Raw genomic sequence first — 18492 nt, 5'->3', positions numbered from 1 at the left:
TGAAAAGTAAATATTTTACCCATAATTCTCATCCGGAGATTTTGAGGGGTATCTATCTATTACAATACCATATTCACTGTTACAGTAACTACTCATCCGATTGCCATGCCTCACAAATTAAAACAGCAATAGCCTTGCAGTAGGTTGGTACTCTGATTTGAGAGGCGCTAGAAATAAAATGGGGTACGTATACCTACTTTGTGAGAGGAGGATTCTATATTTTTTTTCGTGACAAGTAATTAAAAAAAGTATTGGCAAACAGACTTCTCTCGCGCAATGCTTACTGTGCAAGTGAAATTTTAGTTTTTAACTAGAGGGGCCAGTAGTCCGATTGCCAGTTTAGGTCAATGTTGGCTTAGTCTGGACTGGTGGTAATGCCGCCTGTGGCTAGTTAGCTTATCACCCTACTCAGTGGCGGATTAAAGGTCCAGTGCGCCCTAGGCAATCACTTTATCGGCGCCCCTGTACCGGCCATAAATGGCCATCAAAATACTATAAATTTTAACTAGTAGTTCTTGCAATTACGATGATATTGTATCATTAAACCCTAGACTTTAGTAGATCAGGACTACTAAAGTCTAGGTACTTACGCTAATGCGCGAATAAAATATGATGTTATTACTGTGAAGAAATCAAGAGGGACGACAGAACGAACATCGAAATTCATGATTCCTCTCTGCTCTGGGAAATAGGCCTTAAAGTGTTTTGACAGATGATGGTGTGTTATGAATATATCATTACAGATTTAGATTATAGATCAGCATTTAATTCTTAATCGTCGATATGTCATTTTCTTTATTTGTTCAAAAATTCTGGGCTCGCGCGCCCCTTGTAACTACACGCCCCTAGGCACGTGCCTAGTTTGCCTTACGGATAATTCGCCTCTGACCCTACTCTAAGACTACACCTACCCTAATACTTGAGTGAATTAGCGTTCTAGTATGATGCCACGTAGATATGGGTTGAATAAATTTTCCAGATAGCCAATAAAACAGTCTTTATAAAGAAAATTATAGAAACCTGGTTTATTACCTACAATCCAAATCGCAAATAAACATAGTTAAATTGAAAAAATTGGTTATTTTGTAATGTGAATTAATCTATACTAATATTATAAAGAGGTAAAGTTTGTAAGTTTGTAAGTTTGTCACATTTTTTAAATGGGGTAATCTTCGGAACTACTGGTCCGATTTTAAAAATTCTTTCACCAGTAGAATGCTACATTATTGGGGAGTGCTAAAGGCTTTATTTTATATTGGTATCATATATATTAGCCGAGTTATCACAGTTTTTGTCATACAGGTCGGACTGAAAATCCTCTTAAACAGACTTATTCGCATGCGCTGCCTTAACTATTGTGTAAAATTGAAATTAATGTATGGAGACTTTATGTATCTTTAAAAGTTCTACAAAAAAGTCCGCGACACCGTATATCTATCTTCTATATATTTTCAGATATAGTACCTTTTGTGTTTTAAAAATTATTAATTTTATATACTTAGGTTTACGTCATAATTTATACAACTAAACTTTAATCCTTATTAAAATAAATTATTTAATAATCACAAGGACATTATGGAGATAAGATTTGCCCTTTACAGTATGTTAATAACTCAAATAGTTTCGGAGATAATACAAAATTTCTAAAAGACGCAGAAATTCCACTATATGACGCCCGGCGCTTTCATTTACGTAGTTCCCGTTCCCGTGTAAATATGGGGATCATAGCCTTTGACACTCGCAAATAACGTAGCTTTCTATTGATAAAACAATTTTCCAAATCGGTCCAGTAGATCCAGAGATTACCTCCTACAACCACACGAACTTTACCTATATTATTAGCATAGAAGTCTCTATTTCTCTTGGTCATACCACCACTCTCGAAGGACTGGACCGATTTTGCTAAGGGTAGGAGTAAGATAGAGAAGTTACAGGGTAGGGTATTGTACGGGTAGGGAAGCGTAGGGGTAGTGTAGGGGTAGGGTAGGTTTAGGGTAGTGGTAGGGTAGGGGTAGAGGTAGGGTAGTGGTAGGGTAGAGGTACGGGTAGGATAGGGAAGTGGTAGGGTAGGGGTAGGATAGGCGTGAGATAGGGGTACGGGTTGGATAGGGGTAAGAAAGGGATAGGGTACGGGAAGGGTAGGGGTAGGAGGGGGGTAGGGGTAGGAGGGGGGTAGGTGTAGGATGGGGGTAGGGTGTAGGTAAGGTAGGAGTAGGGTAGGGGTAGGGCAGGGGTAGGGTGGGGGTAGGGGTAGGGTAGATGTAGGGGTAGGGTAGATGTAGGGGTTGGGTAGGGTAGGGTTGGGGTAGTGGTAGGGTTGGGTAGGGGTAGGGTAGGGTAGGGGTAGTAGTAAAGTTGACAACGAAATATACGCGGACGAAGTCGCGGGCGTCCGCTAGTAAATTATATTTACCCTTATAGCTGTTGTAAAGCCAAGGTCTTGATAAGGAGTTGCCGCGGTGTGCGTCCTCAACTTGGAAGGGTATGGCTGGCTTTTGACGGGGATAGCCGCCATGACTCTGTGACGTTGGTCCTGAAACGAATTTGAAAAAAATATAGATTAGATATAAGGTATATCTTAGGCCAAATTTCGTGTCCATTACCATCTTAGACTGCATCATCACTTATCGTCAAGTAAAATCGCAATCAAGGACTAACGAATAGTTATCCCCCGTTTTTTTGAACGTAGAACCCCGTCGAGTCTACCGACGACCCTTACGTACAGTAATCTGTACGTACTACGTACGTACGTATACGTACAGATGATACATAATACTAAGTTCCATTGCCAATATAGGTTCAAAAGGAGTCCTTAGATTTTTGTAATTTTTGCATTTAGGTATGTTTGGACACTGCTACACAAATTACTTTGCGAAAATCATGCAGATGTCTAGTCTAGACTACATTAAAGCAGATAACAGCTATAATTGTAGTTATATACTGTAATTGTAATTATTACTTTGGGAACTAGTTTCCGCAATGCTGTTTGTGTATTAACTTTTCAAAACCGGTTTTTTTAAAAATCATTTTTGTACGCACAGTTTTACCAAATTCCTCTAACAATACCAGCTCGGCTTTCTATTATCTTTTATGTATTTAATGTAGGTAATATGTGTTTGTATTAATTTGCTTTTATAAAATTACGAAGGTGTAGCCATTACAGACTCTGGGTCTGGGTCTATTATAAAAGCACGATGACAATAGATCAAAGGGCGCAGCGCTATTGACCGAGCTGTCGACCGATAAACGATCGCCTTTACAAAATTGATCGTCGATGCAGGAACCGGTTATGTACTCCGTAATTTCCTTATTGGTGAGCTTTGTGAGAGCCGATGGTACGCTCCAGTACAGACACAGGATCGCCGACTCCGTGGGAAAAGCTTAGAGGTACAGGCTACAGATGTTTCTAAGCAGGTTACTTACTTCCTAATTTCCTTATTAGTGGGCTTTGTTGGAGCCGGTGGTACGCTCGTCGCTCCAGTACAGACACAGGATCGCCGACTCCGTGGGAAAAGCTTAGAGCGGGGGTGTTCACTCTGACGTGAGACGAGAACTGTGTCGCGGTCACAGTGCATATAGTCTGCACTATGTACAGTAGGCTAAAGATGTTAGATTACTAACTTCGTAATTTCCTTATTGGTGGGCTTTGTTGGAGCCGGTGGTACGCTCGTCGCTCCAGTACAGACACAGGATCGCCGACTCCGTGGGAAAAGCTTAGAGCGGGGGTGTTCACGCTGACGTGAGACGCGAACTGTGTCGCGGTCACAGTGCATACTGTTTGCACTATGTACAGTAGGCTGCAAATGTTTCGTAGATGACTCCTCGGTAGTTTCTGTAATCATAAGTAGTAAACTTGTACTTAACACTAGTCACTATCTTTAAGGTCGCCATTGATGGTCAATTATTATCTCGTTTCTGAAAAGCAAACGGCAGTACCCACGCGGCAAACTATACAAGTCATGTACGCAGTGGCCAACACACGATCAATTATAGCCGTGGGTGTTACAGAAACGTGAGAATAATTGACCGTTTGTGGCTAGCATTACTGTTCTATAGCATTCAAGTCGCACATACCTAAAAGACCGAACTAATGAAACAGTCTGATAACTTTTAACCGTTTTGTTTGGAAGTCCATGCAAGAGGACGTCCAGCGGTGGACGTCCATCGGCTGTTAATCATGATGGTGATGATGACGAAATAAGCTGATGACTGGCCAAGTGCGGAAGAGGCCCAGGAATAAAGAAGAAAAAGAAGCATATGACTATTTTTTAACCGACTTCCAAAAAGGAGGAGGTTCTACGTTCGGCTGTATGTATGTTTTTTTTTTTTTTTTTTTTTTTTTTTATGTATGTCCAGCGATAATTCCGTCATTTCTGGACCGATTTTGAAAATTCTTTTTTTGTTTTGAAGGGTTTGATTCCAGGGTGGTCCCATTTTTTTCTTGTCAGGATCTGATGATGGCATCCTGGAGAAATCGAGGGGAACTTTCGAAAATCGTAGGGACGGCTAGTGCGTTTGTTAGTGTTTCCATAAAGTATTTTAAACCATTACAATTTTATGAAGGTCTGGAATTGGTCTGATGATGGAGCCGAAACACAGACGATGGAACTCGTCAACGATTTACAACAGGTACCTTTTGTTTGGGCTTGATTTAATTGTATTGATGAGAACTTTCCACCTAGATGGGTTATGACTGTATTAAGGGTCTGATGATGAAGACGAAGGACAGTTAAGAGAACTCCTCAACGGTTCACAGTAGCTACCTTGTGTTTGGACTTCATAAATTTGTATTGATGAGAACTTTCCATCTAGATGGGTTGTGACTGTATTAGGTGTCTGGTGATGAAGACGAAGGATAGTTAAGAGAACTCCTCGATGGTTCACAGTAGCTACCTTGTGTTTTGACTTGATAATTTTGTATTGATGAGAACTTTCCACCTGGATAGGTTGTGACTGTATTAGGGGTCTGGTGACGAAGATGAAGGAGAGTTAAGGGAACTCCTCGACGGTTCACAGTAGCTACCTTGTGTTTGGACTTGATAAATTTTATATTGATTAGAACTTGCCAACCATATGGATTGTCACTGCATAGGGGGTCTGGTGATGAACGGAGGACAGTCACCTTTCACGTTTTTCTGAATATTCATATTACGTGTGGATAAAGTGGGAGTGAAATTTTGTAAATGAGTTAAGGTAGTATTTTTAAAATTAGGATTGTAGGACTTAGATACTTATGTCATGATTTTTATAAAAAAGTAGTCTTTGTTCTCTATATTTTTATTCTGTGGATAAAATCTGTAGTCTGTGAAACGAAAATGACAGGTCCGATGTGATTGGCTGTTACAAAAGGCGCCATTTATTGTAAGACCAATAGGAACGTTTGGCGGCAAAACGAGGAATTGGAGGGGTTGGTGGCGTGAGCAGTGTTAGAAGGGAGAAAAAAGATGATTATTCGGGGAAGTGTGGTAAAGAGAAGTGGTTTTGGTGAAATAGTGTAACAGTAGAGATATTATTATTTAATTTGTAATAATTTGTAATTGTAAAAGGTGGAATAAAGTGTTGTAAGAAACTAGCGGAGTATAATTATCATCACAATTCAGAAGTGACACGTAATCCACGCAGGCCCACAATTGAAGGTACGTAATCCATTTCTTGATCATTAGCTAGGTATAATGGACAAATGGCTTATAGTGTGAAAATGCCTAGCTTTGGCAATGAAACAGTTATAACGGCATTAAATTATTTTTTTTTATCAGTTATAGCCAAATTGGGATAATCTATGATAACATACAGCCAGTTTAGTTTTATTAATTATAGATGGGAATAATATTAATTGCTACCCGCAAATTATCAATATAGACAATTGTTGCCAACAATTGTTTCGACGAAGTTATCGCTTTTATTAATTATCAAGATTTTGATTCACGTTTGTACGACTTTATTAGTTATTAACTGGAGGTTGATACCGTACCTACCCTCAATTAACCAATATTATAGAAAAATTTCATTTGGTCAACTACTTTCCAATAAATTGATTTAATAATTTTTTAACCGACTTCCAAAAAGGAGGAGGTTCTACGTTCGGCTGTATGTATGTTTTTTTTTTTTTTTTTTTTTTTTTTTTTTTTATGTATGTCCAGCGATAATTCCGTCATTTCTGGACCGATTTTGAAAATTCTTTTTTTGTTTTGAAGGGTTTGATTCCAGGGTGGTCCCATTTTTTTCTTGTCAGGATCTGATGATGGCATCCTGGAGAAATCGAGGGGAACTTTCGAAAATCGTAGGGACGGCTAGTGCGTTTGTTAGTGTTTCCATAAAGTATTTTAAACCATTACAATTTTATGAAGGTCTGGAATTGGTCTGATGATGGAGCCGAAACACAGACGATGGAACTCGTCAACGATTTACAACAGGTACCTTTTGTTTGGGCTTGATTTAATTGTATTGATGAGAACTTTCCACCTAGATGGGTTATGACTGTATTAAGGGTCTGATGATGAAGACGAAGGACAGTTAAGAGAACTCCTCAACGGTTCACAGTAGCTACCTTGTGTTTGGACTTCATAAATTTGTATTGATGAGAACTTTCCATCTAGATGGGTTGTGACTGTATTAGGTGTCTGGTGATGAAGACGAAGGATAGTTAAGAGAACTCCTCGATGGTTCACAGTAGCTACCTTGTGTTTTGACTTGATAATTTTGTATTGATGAGAACTTTCCACCTGGATAGGTTGTGACTGTATTAGGGGTCTGGTGACGAAGATGAAGGAGAGTTAAGGGAACTCCTCGACGGTTCACAGTAGCTACCTTGTGTTTGGACTTGATAAATTTTATATTGATTAGAACTTGCCAACCATATGGATTGTCACTGCATAGGGGGTCTGGTGATGAACGGAGGACAGTCACCTTTCACGTTTTTCTGAATATTCATATTACGTGTGGATAAAGTGGGAGTGAAATTTTGTAAATGAGTTAAGGTAGTATTTTTAAAATTAGGATTGTAGGACTTAGATACTTATGTCATGATTTTTATAAAAAAGTAGTCTTTGTTCTCTATATTTTTATTCTGTGGATAAAATCTGTAGTCTGTGAAACGAAAATGACAGGTCCGATGTGATTGGCTGTTACAAAAGGCGCCATTTATTGTAAGACCAATAGGAACGTTTGGCGGCAAAACGAGGAATTGGAGGGGTTGGTGGCGTGAGCAGTGTTAGAAGGGAGAAAAAAGATGATTATTCGGGGAAGTGTGGTAAAGAGAAGTGGTTTTGGTGAAATAGTGTAACAGTAGAGATATTATTATTTAATTTGTAATAATTTGTAATTGTAAAAGGTGGAATAAAGTGTTGTAAGAAACTAGCGGAGTATAATTATCATCACAATTCAGAAGTGACACGTAATCCACGCAGGCCCACAATTGAAGGTACGTAATCCATTTCTTGATCATTAGCTAGGTATAATGGACAAATGGCTTATAGTGTGAAAATGCCTAGCTTTGGCAATGAAACAGTTCTAACGGCATTAAATTATTTTTTTTTATCAGTTATAGCCAAATTGGGATAATCTATGATAACATACAGCCAGTTTAGTTTTATTAATTATAGATGGGAATAATATTAATTGCTACCCGCAAATTATCAATATAGACAATTGTTGCCAACAATTGTTTCGACGAAGTTATCGCTTTTATTAATTATCAAGATTTTGATTCACGTTTGTACGACTTTATTAGTTATTAACTGGAGGTTGATACCGTACCTACCCTCAATTAACCAATATTATAGAAAAATTTCATTTGGTCAACTACTTTCCAATAAATTGATTTAATAATTTTTTAACCGACTTCCAAAAAGGAGGAGGTTCTACGTTCGGCTGTATGTATGTTTTTTTTTTTTTTTTTTTTTTTTTTTTATGTATGTCCAGCGATAATTCCGTCATTTCTGGACCGATTTTGAAAATTCTTTTTTTGTTTTGAAGGGTTTGATTCCAGGGTGGTCCCATTTTTTTCTTGTCAGGATCTGATGATGGCATCCTGGAGAAATCGAGGGGAACTTTCGAAAATCGTAGGGACGGCTAGTGCGTTTGTTAGTGTTTCCATAAAGTATTTTAAACCATTACAATTTTATGAAGGTCTGGAATTGGTCTGATGATGGAGCCGAAACACAGACGATGGAACTCGTCAACGATTTACAACAGGTACCTTTTGTTTGGGCTTGATTTAATTGTATTGATGAGAACTTTCCACCTAGATGGGTTATGACTGTATTAAGGGTCTGATGATGAAGACGAAGGACAGTTAAGAGAACTCCTCAACGGTTCACAGTAGCTACCTTGTGTTTGGACTTCATAAATTTGTATTGATGAGAACTTTCCATCTAGATGGGTTGTGACTGTATTAGGTGTCTGGTGATGAAGACGAAGGATAGTTAAGAGAACTCCTCGATGGTTCACAGTAGCTACCTTGTGTTTTGACTTGATAATTTTGTATTGATGAGAACTTTCCACCTGGATAGGTTGTGACTGTATTAGGGGTCTGGTGACGAAGATGAAGGAGAGTTAAGGGAACTCCTCGACGGTTCACAGTAGCTACCTTGTGTTTGGACTTGATAAATTTTATATTGATTAGAACTTGCCAACCATATGGATTGTCACTGCATAGGGGGTCTGGTGATGAACGGAGGACAGTCACCTTTCACGTTTTTCTGAATATTCATATTACGTGTGGATAAAGTGGGAGTGAAATTTTGTAAATGAGTTAAGGTAGTATTTTTAAAATTAGGATTGTAGGACTTAGATACTTATGTCATGATTTTTATAAAAAAGTAGTCTTTGTTCTCTATATTTTTATTCTGTGGATAAAATCTGTAGTCTGTGAAACGAAAATGACAGGTCCGATGTGATTGGCTGTTACAAAAGGCGCCATTTATTGTAAGACCAATAGGAACGTTTGGCGGCAAAACGAGGAATTGGAGGGGTTGGTGGCGTGAGCAGTGTTAGAAGGGAGAAAAAAGATGATTATTCGGGGAAGTGTGGTGAAGAGAGGTGGTTTTGGTGAAATAGTGTAACAGTAGAGATATTATTATTTAATTTGTAATAATTTGTAATTGTAAAAGGTGGAATAAAGTGTTGTAAGAAACTAGCGGAGTATAATTATCATCACAATTCAGAAGTGACACGTAATCCACGCAGGCCCACAATTGAAGGTACGTAATCCATTTCTTGATCATTAGCTAGGTATAATGGACAAATGGCTTATAGTGTGAAAATGCCTAGCTTTGGCAATGAAACAGTTATAACGGCATTAAATTATTTTTTTTTATCAGTTATAGCCAAATTGGGATAATCTATGATAACATACAGCCAGTTTAGTTTTATTAATTATAGATGGGAATAATATTAATTGCTACCCGCAAATTATCAATATAGACAATTGTTGCCAACAATTGTTTCGACGAAGTTATCGCTTTTATTAATTATCAAGATTTTGATTCACGTTTGTACGACTTTATTAGTTATTAACTGGAGGTTGATACCGTACCTACCCTCAATTAACCAATATTATAGAAAAATTTCATTTGGTCAACTACTTTCCAATAAATTGATTTAATAATTTTTAATTAAGAACCGTAATCATAAGACGTACTTAAATGGTTGAGTTGACGTTTGCTGTTAGTAATCTTTAGAGACTGTAAAAATATAATCAAGTTTCCATTTTAACGAAGTCTATACCTAGTCACTCATATTATTAAGATTTAGTTTCAATGGCTATGTAAGCCACGTTTAATAATGCAGTTATGTGTGCTGCGGATAAGTTTTGATCAGGTGAATCACGTTTAAAAATGCAGTTATGTGTGCTGCGGATAAGTGAACAACGTTTAATAATGCAGTAAGGTGTGCTGCGGATAAGTGAACAACGTTACATAATGCAGTTATGTGTGCTGCGGATAAGTGAACAACGTTTAATAATGCAGTTATGTGTGCTGCGGATAAGTGAACAACGTTTAATAATGCAGTTGTGTGCTACGGATAAGTGAACAACATTTAATAATGCAGTTATGTGTGCTGCGGATAAGTGAGCAACGTTTAATAATGCAGTTGTGTGCTGCGGATAGGTTTTGTTAGGTGAATCACGTTTAAAAATGCAGTTATGTGTGCTACGGATAAGTGAACAACGTTTAATAATGCAGTTATGTGTGCTGCGGATAAGTTTTGTTAGGTGAATCGCATTTAAAAATTCAGTTATGTGTGCTGCGGATAAGTGAACCACGTTTAATAATGCAGTTATGTGTGCTGCGTATAAGTTTTGGTTGGGTGAACCACGTTTAATAACGCAGTTATGTATGCTGCAGATGAGCTTTTTTTAGGTGACGCCACGTTTATTGTGCAATAAAGGTGACAAAAACTGTGGTCATGTGTACCATAATTATTGATGCAGTGTTGTGTTGTTGTGTTTTGTGGTTATATAAACCATGATTAGTTAATCGGTACACTAATGAATTTGACAGGACTTTTAGGTATTGGTTACAATGAAATTATGTATCTGTATAATTAGTGAATTACAAAGCAAAAAAAAAGGACAGACTTTACTGCGATTAGTTACGCTGATTCGTTTAGATAACTTGAATACAAACATATATATAATAAAAATAGTAAACAAGTAGATGTCAATTTTAGATACTTCATTGTCTCCGCGCCACACATTAAAAATTGTGCGCTCTATTAACATTGGTTTTTGTTTTTATCGAGAACATGGAAGGCACCGGTCATGCGATAGTACGGCGCAGGACCAAACGCAAAGGAAAGCGTGCTTGCAAAGCGCGTAAAGAATTCCCGCAGGCGCAATGGGTCATCGATGAGGTCCAGCCAAGCCAGTCAGGAATCCCACCCGAGATGTCCGGGCCTGTAGAGTCACCGGGCCCATCGGCATTGCAGCCGGAGCAGCGCCCAACATTGGCATCCCATTTTATGACAGACGAGGTACTCAAATTTATTATGACCATGCAGAACAGCTCCAATAAGGATAGAATTTTACAGAACAATCACGTTAATGTAATTCCAGATTTCGACCCATGTAGTAGATTGCAAAGTGTAGATAGATGGATAAAAAAGGTCAATGAATGTGCTAATATTTATGATTGGAACCAAAAGCAAACCGTACATTTTGCACTCCAAAAACTGGTAGGTCTTGCAAAAAAATGGTTTGAAGCTTTGTCTTCTGTCAATTATAGTTGGGATGAATGGCAAGAAAAGCTTCGTAAAGCTTTTCCAGTTGAACAAAATTACGGTCGGCTTTTAGAGGAAATGCTTGCATGCACTTCACAAAGTAACGAAAGTTTAAAAATCTACTTTTATGAAAAATTAGCTCTTTTAAATCGCTGCGATATCGGCGGTAAAAAGGCAGTAGATTGTATTATTCATGGTATTTTTGACAAAACAATTCGAAATGGTGCGCAAGCATTAAATTGTAAGGAACCTGAGGATTTACTGTTTTTCCTAAATTCTCAGCGACTAAATAATGAAACGACTGCATTTGTTAAAATGCGTAATGAAGGAACCCAGTCTAATCGTCAAGCTAATTTAACCTCTCATGATGGTAATAATGTCATTTTATGCTTTAATTGCCGTACTAGGGGTCATTCGTTCCGTAATTGTCCTAAACCTCTAATAAATTGCCAAAAATGTTCGAGGGTTGGTCACGATTCCATCACATGTCAATTGTTACCTTTTCCTCGCCAAAGTAGCAATATTAAAGTAGTGACTGACTGACACGCCTTACGTACAACTTTGACAAAACGTGACCTTGTGCCACGAATTGCTAGATGGTGGCTTCAGATAAGCAAATTCAATATTGAGATAAAATACAGATAATAAGTCGGAACTCTAAGTTGACCAGTGTAGATGTTGAATCCTCTTTCACTGTATATATATATATATAAGGAGAATTGGCTTTTATGTTTGCAATCATTAGACCCGGATTAAAATCGAATTGTAAATATTTTAAAAAACCGGAAATAAAAAAAAAATGTTTATAAAGGTAAACGAATTTTGGTTATGTCTTGTGGTTCCATGTGATGCCCAGTATCAAATATGTAAGATTAACCATGTTGTCATGGAACATTTAGGAGAGGCTTTGGTTTCCTAAATTTCGCTAATAAAAATTTATTTTATTCAGTGTTTGAGGTAGGTGATTTAATTAAGATAAATAACTACTATAACAAGGGCAATAGCACAAAATAAGTTCATAGGTCCTTATAGAATTGATCAAGTCGTGGGTAACAATAAATATAAAATTAGCAATATTCTATAATAAAATAGAAGCTAACCGTTTCAGGCTATTGTTGCAGTAGATGTGATAAGGCCGTGGGTTATGTTGGCATTTCAGAATCTTGAATAAACAATACTAGATGATAGCCCACTAGCTTTATTGCAACATTAATCTCAAACAGTTATTAATAAGCTAAAACTAAAATTTGATCGATTACCAAAATGTTATGATTTTTTAGATTTAAGTCAAAGTATTATTTATTTATTTTATTGAGTGTATAATAATAATATAATATCGTAGGATTTTTTTTTGCAAGATTATTACTTGTAGATAATATGTTCTGTGATTTATTCTTCTGTTACGTAATTAATTGTTTTAGGCAGGAATTATTTTATAACAAATTTAAGTAAATGAGTAGGATTTAAATGTAAAAAAAAATGTATTCTATTTTACGAATGTCATGATTTATCAGGTTTTAATTATGTGTTTAATGGATGTACTACGATATAGTTGTTTTTTTTGCAAGATAACATTTAGTATAGGTATAGATAACATATTCATTGTGCATTACGCTGCTGTACCGTTATTAATTAAGTAAAATTATATATGTAGGATTTCAAGTAATAGCAATTAGCTTAATACATGTTCTATGATTCGCATTCTCGTAGTTATTACGTTTCACAGATTAATAATATAGTTTCTACATATTTTGTGCACCGGGAGGTTGCACAAAGGCGGATGGCCGAATGTCATGATTTTTATAAAAAAGTAGTCTTTGTTCTCTATATTTTTATTCTGTGGATAAAATCTGTAGTCTGTGAAACGAAAATGACAGGTCCGATGTGATTGGCTGTTACAAAAGGCGCCATTTATTGTAAGACCAATAGGAACGTTTGGCGGCAAAACGAGGAATTGGAGGGGTTGGTGGCGTGAGCAGTGTTAGAAGGGAGAAAAAAGATGATTATTCGGGGAAGTGTGGTGAAGAGAGGTGGTTTTGGTGAAATAGTGTAACAGTAGAGATATTATTATTTAATTTGTAATAATTTGTAATTGTAAAAGGTGGAATAAAGTGTTGTAAGAAACTAGCGGAGTATAATTTTCATCACACTTATTATAAGAAAATAACGTTTCAACTAATTGCTTATTAATTTTTTTTCACACTCAGTAGGTGTGCTAACACTAAAAATTAAGAAATAAAAATTTTAATAAAAAAAATTCAACCGACTTCCAACTCAAAAATTAACCTAAACTAAAAAGCAAAAAATAACATCTTACCTATGTGCTACCTTCTGATCAGTTTGAAGGCGGTGCCAATCCAGTGTCATGTTTTAATTAAAGCCGTTTCTGAAAGAACCACAGAAATTTTGTAATTTAAACGGCTTAAATTAAAACATCACTGGCTTGGCACCGCCTTCAAACTGATCAGAAGGTAGCACATAGATAAGATGTTATTTTTTGCTTTTTAGTTTAGGTTAATTTTTGAGTTGGAAGTCGGTTGAATTTTTTTTATTAAAATTTTTATCATAAATAAGTAGGTACCATCATTATGAAGGTTTAGTAAAGAATGATCCTTAGGTCACTTGCATACTCGCACGTAGCTCTTGCAACACAATGGCTATGTCATTTAAATTGGGCTGATGTGACGAAATGATGATCCGTGCTTTGTAAGTCCTAACTATCTAGTAGGTACTATCTTTATTGTGGATCTGTGGAATTTTGCTCTTTGATATTTTAATTCCAAATTTGATTTATTTATGAGAGACGTGATAACATAGTGGATGTGACCTCTGCATTCGTTTTGGAGGGCGTAGGTTCGAATCCGGCCTGGGGCATTCAGTTATGTGCATTTTAAGAAATTAAATATCACGTGTCTCAAATAGTGAAGGAAAAACATCGTAAGGAAACCTATACTTGAATATTTTCTTAATTCTCTAGGTGTGTGAATGTGAAGTCTGCCTATTCGCAACGGGCCAGCGTGGTGGACTAACCTAATCCAACCTCTCGTTCTGAGAGGAGACTTGTGCTCAACAGTGAGCCGAATATGGATTGTTGATGATGATTTATACTATTTAAGAATGTTTCTATTATATCTACAGTAGAAATATACAAAGAAATGCTACGCTATGCTGTTTTCATAGATTTGATAAGTTTAGAGACTTTATCACTTTGGTCCCTTGCTGAGCCGAGCTAAGCCTTATTGTTTTTTTTCTCGTTGGAAAAATTCCCTGATGAGCCTAGCTTGAAGCCCTGTGATCAATTTACCAACTGTAAACTTCAATAACAGAGCCGTGATAGCTCAGTGGACATGACCTCTACCTCCGATTTCGGAGAGTGTAGGTTCGATTCGGTTAGGAACATTCTCCCCCAACTTTTCAGTTATGTGCATTTTAAGAAATTAAATATCACGTATCTCAAACGATGTAGGAAAAACGTCGTGAAGAAACCTGTAGTACTTACCTGAGAATTTTCTTAATTTTCTACGAGTGAAGTCTGCCAATCCGCACTGGGCCAGCGTGGTGGACTATTGGCCTAACCCCTTTCATTCTGAGAGGAGATTTGTGCTCAACAGTGAGCCGAAAATAGTTTAATAATGAATAATGATGATATTACTAATTAAACTAACTACCTAGATATTTACGCAAGATAGAGTTAGATATCGTCGTCATCAACCCATATTCGGCTCACTGCTGAGCTCGAGTCTCCTCCCAGAATGAGAGCGGTTAGGCCAATAGTCCACCACGCTGACCCAATGCGGATTGGCAGACTTCACACACGCAGAGAATTAAGATAATTCTCTGGTATGCAGGTTTCCTCACGATGTTTTCCTTCACCGATTGAGACACGTGATATTTAATTTCTTAAAATGCACACAACTGAAAAGTTAGATATATAACCAACGATATCTTACTCATTAAGCACTTATCAATTTGTGGCAATCCCTTTCCTAAGATGCTACGAGCAAACAAAAACTACTGTTACACTTTTATCTAGGCTATACCTTTGAGAATAATGTCAATTATCAATTAATTAACTCGTTTAAAACATTTAATGTTAATTTAATTCCCATAATAGGTATGTAGGTACATAATTTCATTCATAAATCCGTCAGCTTGTGAATGAGACATACGTGGGAAGTTCTATAGTCGTTCATACCTACGAGTATATCGCAAGATTTGGTTGTAAAATTAACATAAAAGTACTTACAGGTTCGCCTGCGAAATAAAAAGAACAGAAGAATGAGACATATTTCGCAAATGTAGTCTACAAAAACATATTGTGGTATTAAATAATATAATGTAGCTACGTCCGAATACTTACCTTCTTATGAGTCATCATTATCCGGCACACTACAGCCCCTGTAGCCAAGTGGCAAGTCGATTCTCATTCTACGATCGCAAACGCTTTGAAAACTAGAAACATGTACAATGACATTTGCCATCGACAGGTCACGTGATCTAGATCTGTCATTCCCATACATTTTTCTATTTTTCGAAGCGTTGGCGATCGTAGAAAGAGAATCGACGTGCCACTTAGCTACAGGGGCTGGGTAGACACTCTCCTCCTATCATTGGGAGCGCAACGTCTATCGGCTCTTCGGACTATATGCTCCGCCCATTGCCACTTCATTTTAACGACCAAGTCTCGGAACCATAGGTTATTGCAGTGTTCGAAGACTTTTGTCTTCAGGCACTGAGGAATTTTGGACGACAAGTTGTCGCGAAGTTTTCCGAATGCTGCCCAGCCAATTTGGATTCGACGTTTTGAAACTACACAGCGTCGCTGGCGAAGATAAGGACCCGGATATCTGATGTCACCCGGGGCAGGGTGACATCAAATCAGGGTCTTAACTCATGATCTTGGAGTGATACACTCAAACCAAAACCTTCCAGAACAATCATCTAAGCCGAGTCTCAGAGGAGAGTCCTTAGCCCTTAGAGGCTTAGGCCTTAGCCCATCTCTTTTGCTTCTTCCTTCAAGCGATGCTTCTATCCTCACCCAAAACCCCCGGTGATGCCGCTGAGGTCCCATTAACAAGATTACGGCACTTACATAGACATGTAACTGGAACAAAAGTTTCCCTCTTTATCGAAATTGGGTCTACCAAACTGCCCTGGATATGGAGCTTAGACACGCTGAGCCAATACGGGTTGGCGGGTGGTGATGTTTGACTTAGTAACTCAGATTAGTAAGTAAGTGGATGACCTAAAATTGAAACATTCTGAGAATGTTTCAATTTTAGGCCAGGCAGGCATATTAGTCTAACTACTGAGAACCAACCGGCATGCACATTATTTTTAACCCCCGATGCAAAAACTACGGGGTAATATAAGTTTGACGTGTCTGTGTGTCTCTGTCGCCGTAGTAGAAGTAGTCGTTTTTTTGTTTAAAAGAAGAATTAGTTGGGTGAGGTCTTACACCTCAATATGGGTATCAAATTAAAGAGTTTGACTAGTAGTCGTTGAATATTTTAATTCACTATGACAAACTTCAAATCCAAGATGACCGCCACAGTTATTTTGGTACAGTCATAATTATAATCATGAAATCTTTTAACTTTTTCAATGTCACCAAGCACTTCGCAATGTCGTGACGAAATCTTCATAACCTTCGGGAGACATAACAAATAGGTCTGTTAACTATCAAAGTGGAAGCAAGCTCCACATTAGCCCAAGGTGACTGACAAATTACATGCGATCTGAATCTCTTTGTTATTTGGGCACAAAGAGAGCGAGATTGTTAATATAGGCATATCTATCTAGTACTACTTATATGACGGAATATAGATAATATCTAAAACTCCTCAGTTTTAGAAGAAGGTAAGTAGGTATCATACGTCATACGTCACACGTCAGTTACGTATTAATTTCAGACCTTATTTGTTGGAGCAGCGTCGTTGGTCTAAGCTTAAAACCACTCAAGATCTGCCATCTAGACTACCTATATACGACTTCGTCTGCCCTGAGACTCCAGCCCTTACAGTAGTTTCGCTCTAAAATGAAGTAACTTCTCCCGTTTTCAAAACATTTCACTTCACTACTGTGCTCCTATTGATCGTAGCGTGATGGATAGTATACTATAACCTGCCCAGGAGTGTGAAGAATAATCGTACCAAGTTTCGTTAAAATCCCTCGAGTAGTTTTTGTTTCTTTAACGAACATAAAGACAGACAAAAATTTTACTGATTGCATTTTAGGCCTCAGTATCGATCACTAATCACCCCTGATATTTATCTTGGAAATATATTTCATGTACAGAAGACGAAAATTAATTTGTAGGAAGGTTGGTAAGTCTTTGATTACATGCATTAGGTATAGACTATAGAGCCAGCTGTAAATCAATCACACTTATCATTAGTCTGTGGCCTATAAACGTGACTAAAACAAAGCACCATCTAATTACCGATCCACTGGTCGTTTATATTAGTACCTTCTCACGGTTTTTGAAAGCTCACACCTACCTTGACTAACTTTGCCTTGGTTTTTGAACTTTTGTTGTCTTGACTAGCATTTAAGATCATATTGATGGGTGTAGTGATCGATTAGTAACGCCTTGCGTTTGGGTGTCTAATGAAGGCAATTACATATTTAGCCCTGGTGATGAGTTATTGAATCAGAAAGGTCAGATGGAATGAAAAACTAAAACTTCATTGTTGTCGAGAATGTCAATATGTACCTACTAAGTCTTTAATATGAAACTTCCGTTTTAGATCATTCTCATATGTAAGTTATGTGGAAAAGTTGGATTGAAATATGTAGGTATAGGTAGGCATATCAGCTTTTTTTTAATGTAGAAAACCTTGCTTTTACGAGGATTTAAACAGTAGGGTGACTATAGGGTGGCAGGGTTGGCAAAATCCAACTAGCCTACGGCTCGAAGGACTCTTAGCCCGCGGGGCCGTGAGCTTCAAAATGTCAAATTTAAATATTCCAATGTGACGATTTTAAAGGAATCTCACCAAAGAATTCGTCACGAGCCTTAGACGGTAAGTAAAGTGACGCCACTGGATTCAATGCTAATTATAAGTGTGTCTACATTTTGAGATAAATATTGTAGTTAGGTAGGTATACCAGTCACTCTGTAGGTAGGCAGGTACACGAAAAGGGAAGTAATGAAAATCAATCTATCAAAAAAAAAAAATCAAAAAATTCATTTATTTCAAGTAGGATCAGTATACAAGCACTTTTGATACGTCAGTTGACTATTTGTAAAGATTCTACCACCGGTTCGGA

At 37.4% G+C, this 18492-nt stretch overlaps 1 protein-coding gene across 1 annotated transcript in view; it reads right to left on the bottom strand.

The window, feature by feature from the left end:
* LOC112050323 (uncharacterized) overlaps positions 1-18492 on the bottom strand; it is a 36000-nt gene that overhangs the window by 1897 nt on the left and 15611 nt on the right. The window contains exons 2-3 of the mRNA XM_024088572.2: positions 3622-3832; positions 2414-2533 (exon numbers count right to left, since the gene is read on the bottom strand). Coding sequence (XP_023944340.2) covers positions 2414-2533; positions 3622-3832 — 331 coding nt within the window. The remainder of the gene's footprint in view (positions 1-2413; positions 2534-3621; positions 3833-18492) is intronic.

Source organism: Bicyclus anynana, chromosome 6 (genome assembly GCF_947172395.1).
Source record: "Bicyclus anynana chromosome 6, ilBicAnyn1.1, whole genome shotgun sequence".
NCBI lineage: Eukaryota > Metazoa > Arthropoda > Insecta > Lepidoptera > Nymphalidae > Bicyclus > Bicyclus anynana.
Note: the sequence above shows the minus strand (reverse complement) of the source record. Positions and strands in the feature narration are given on the sequence as shown.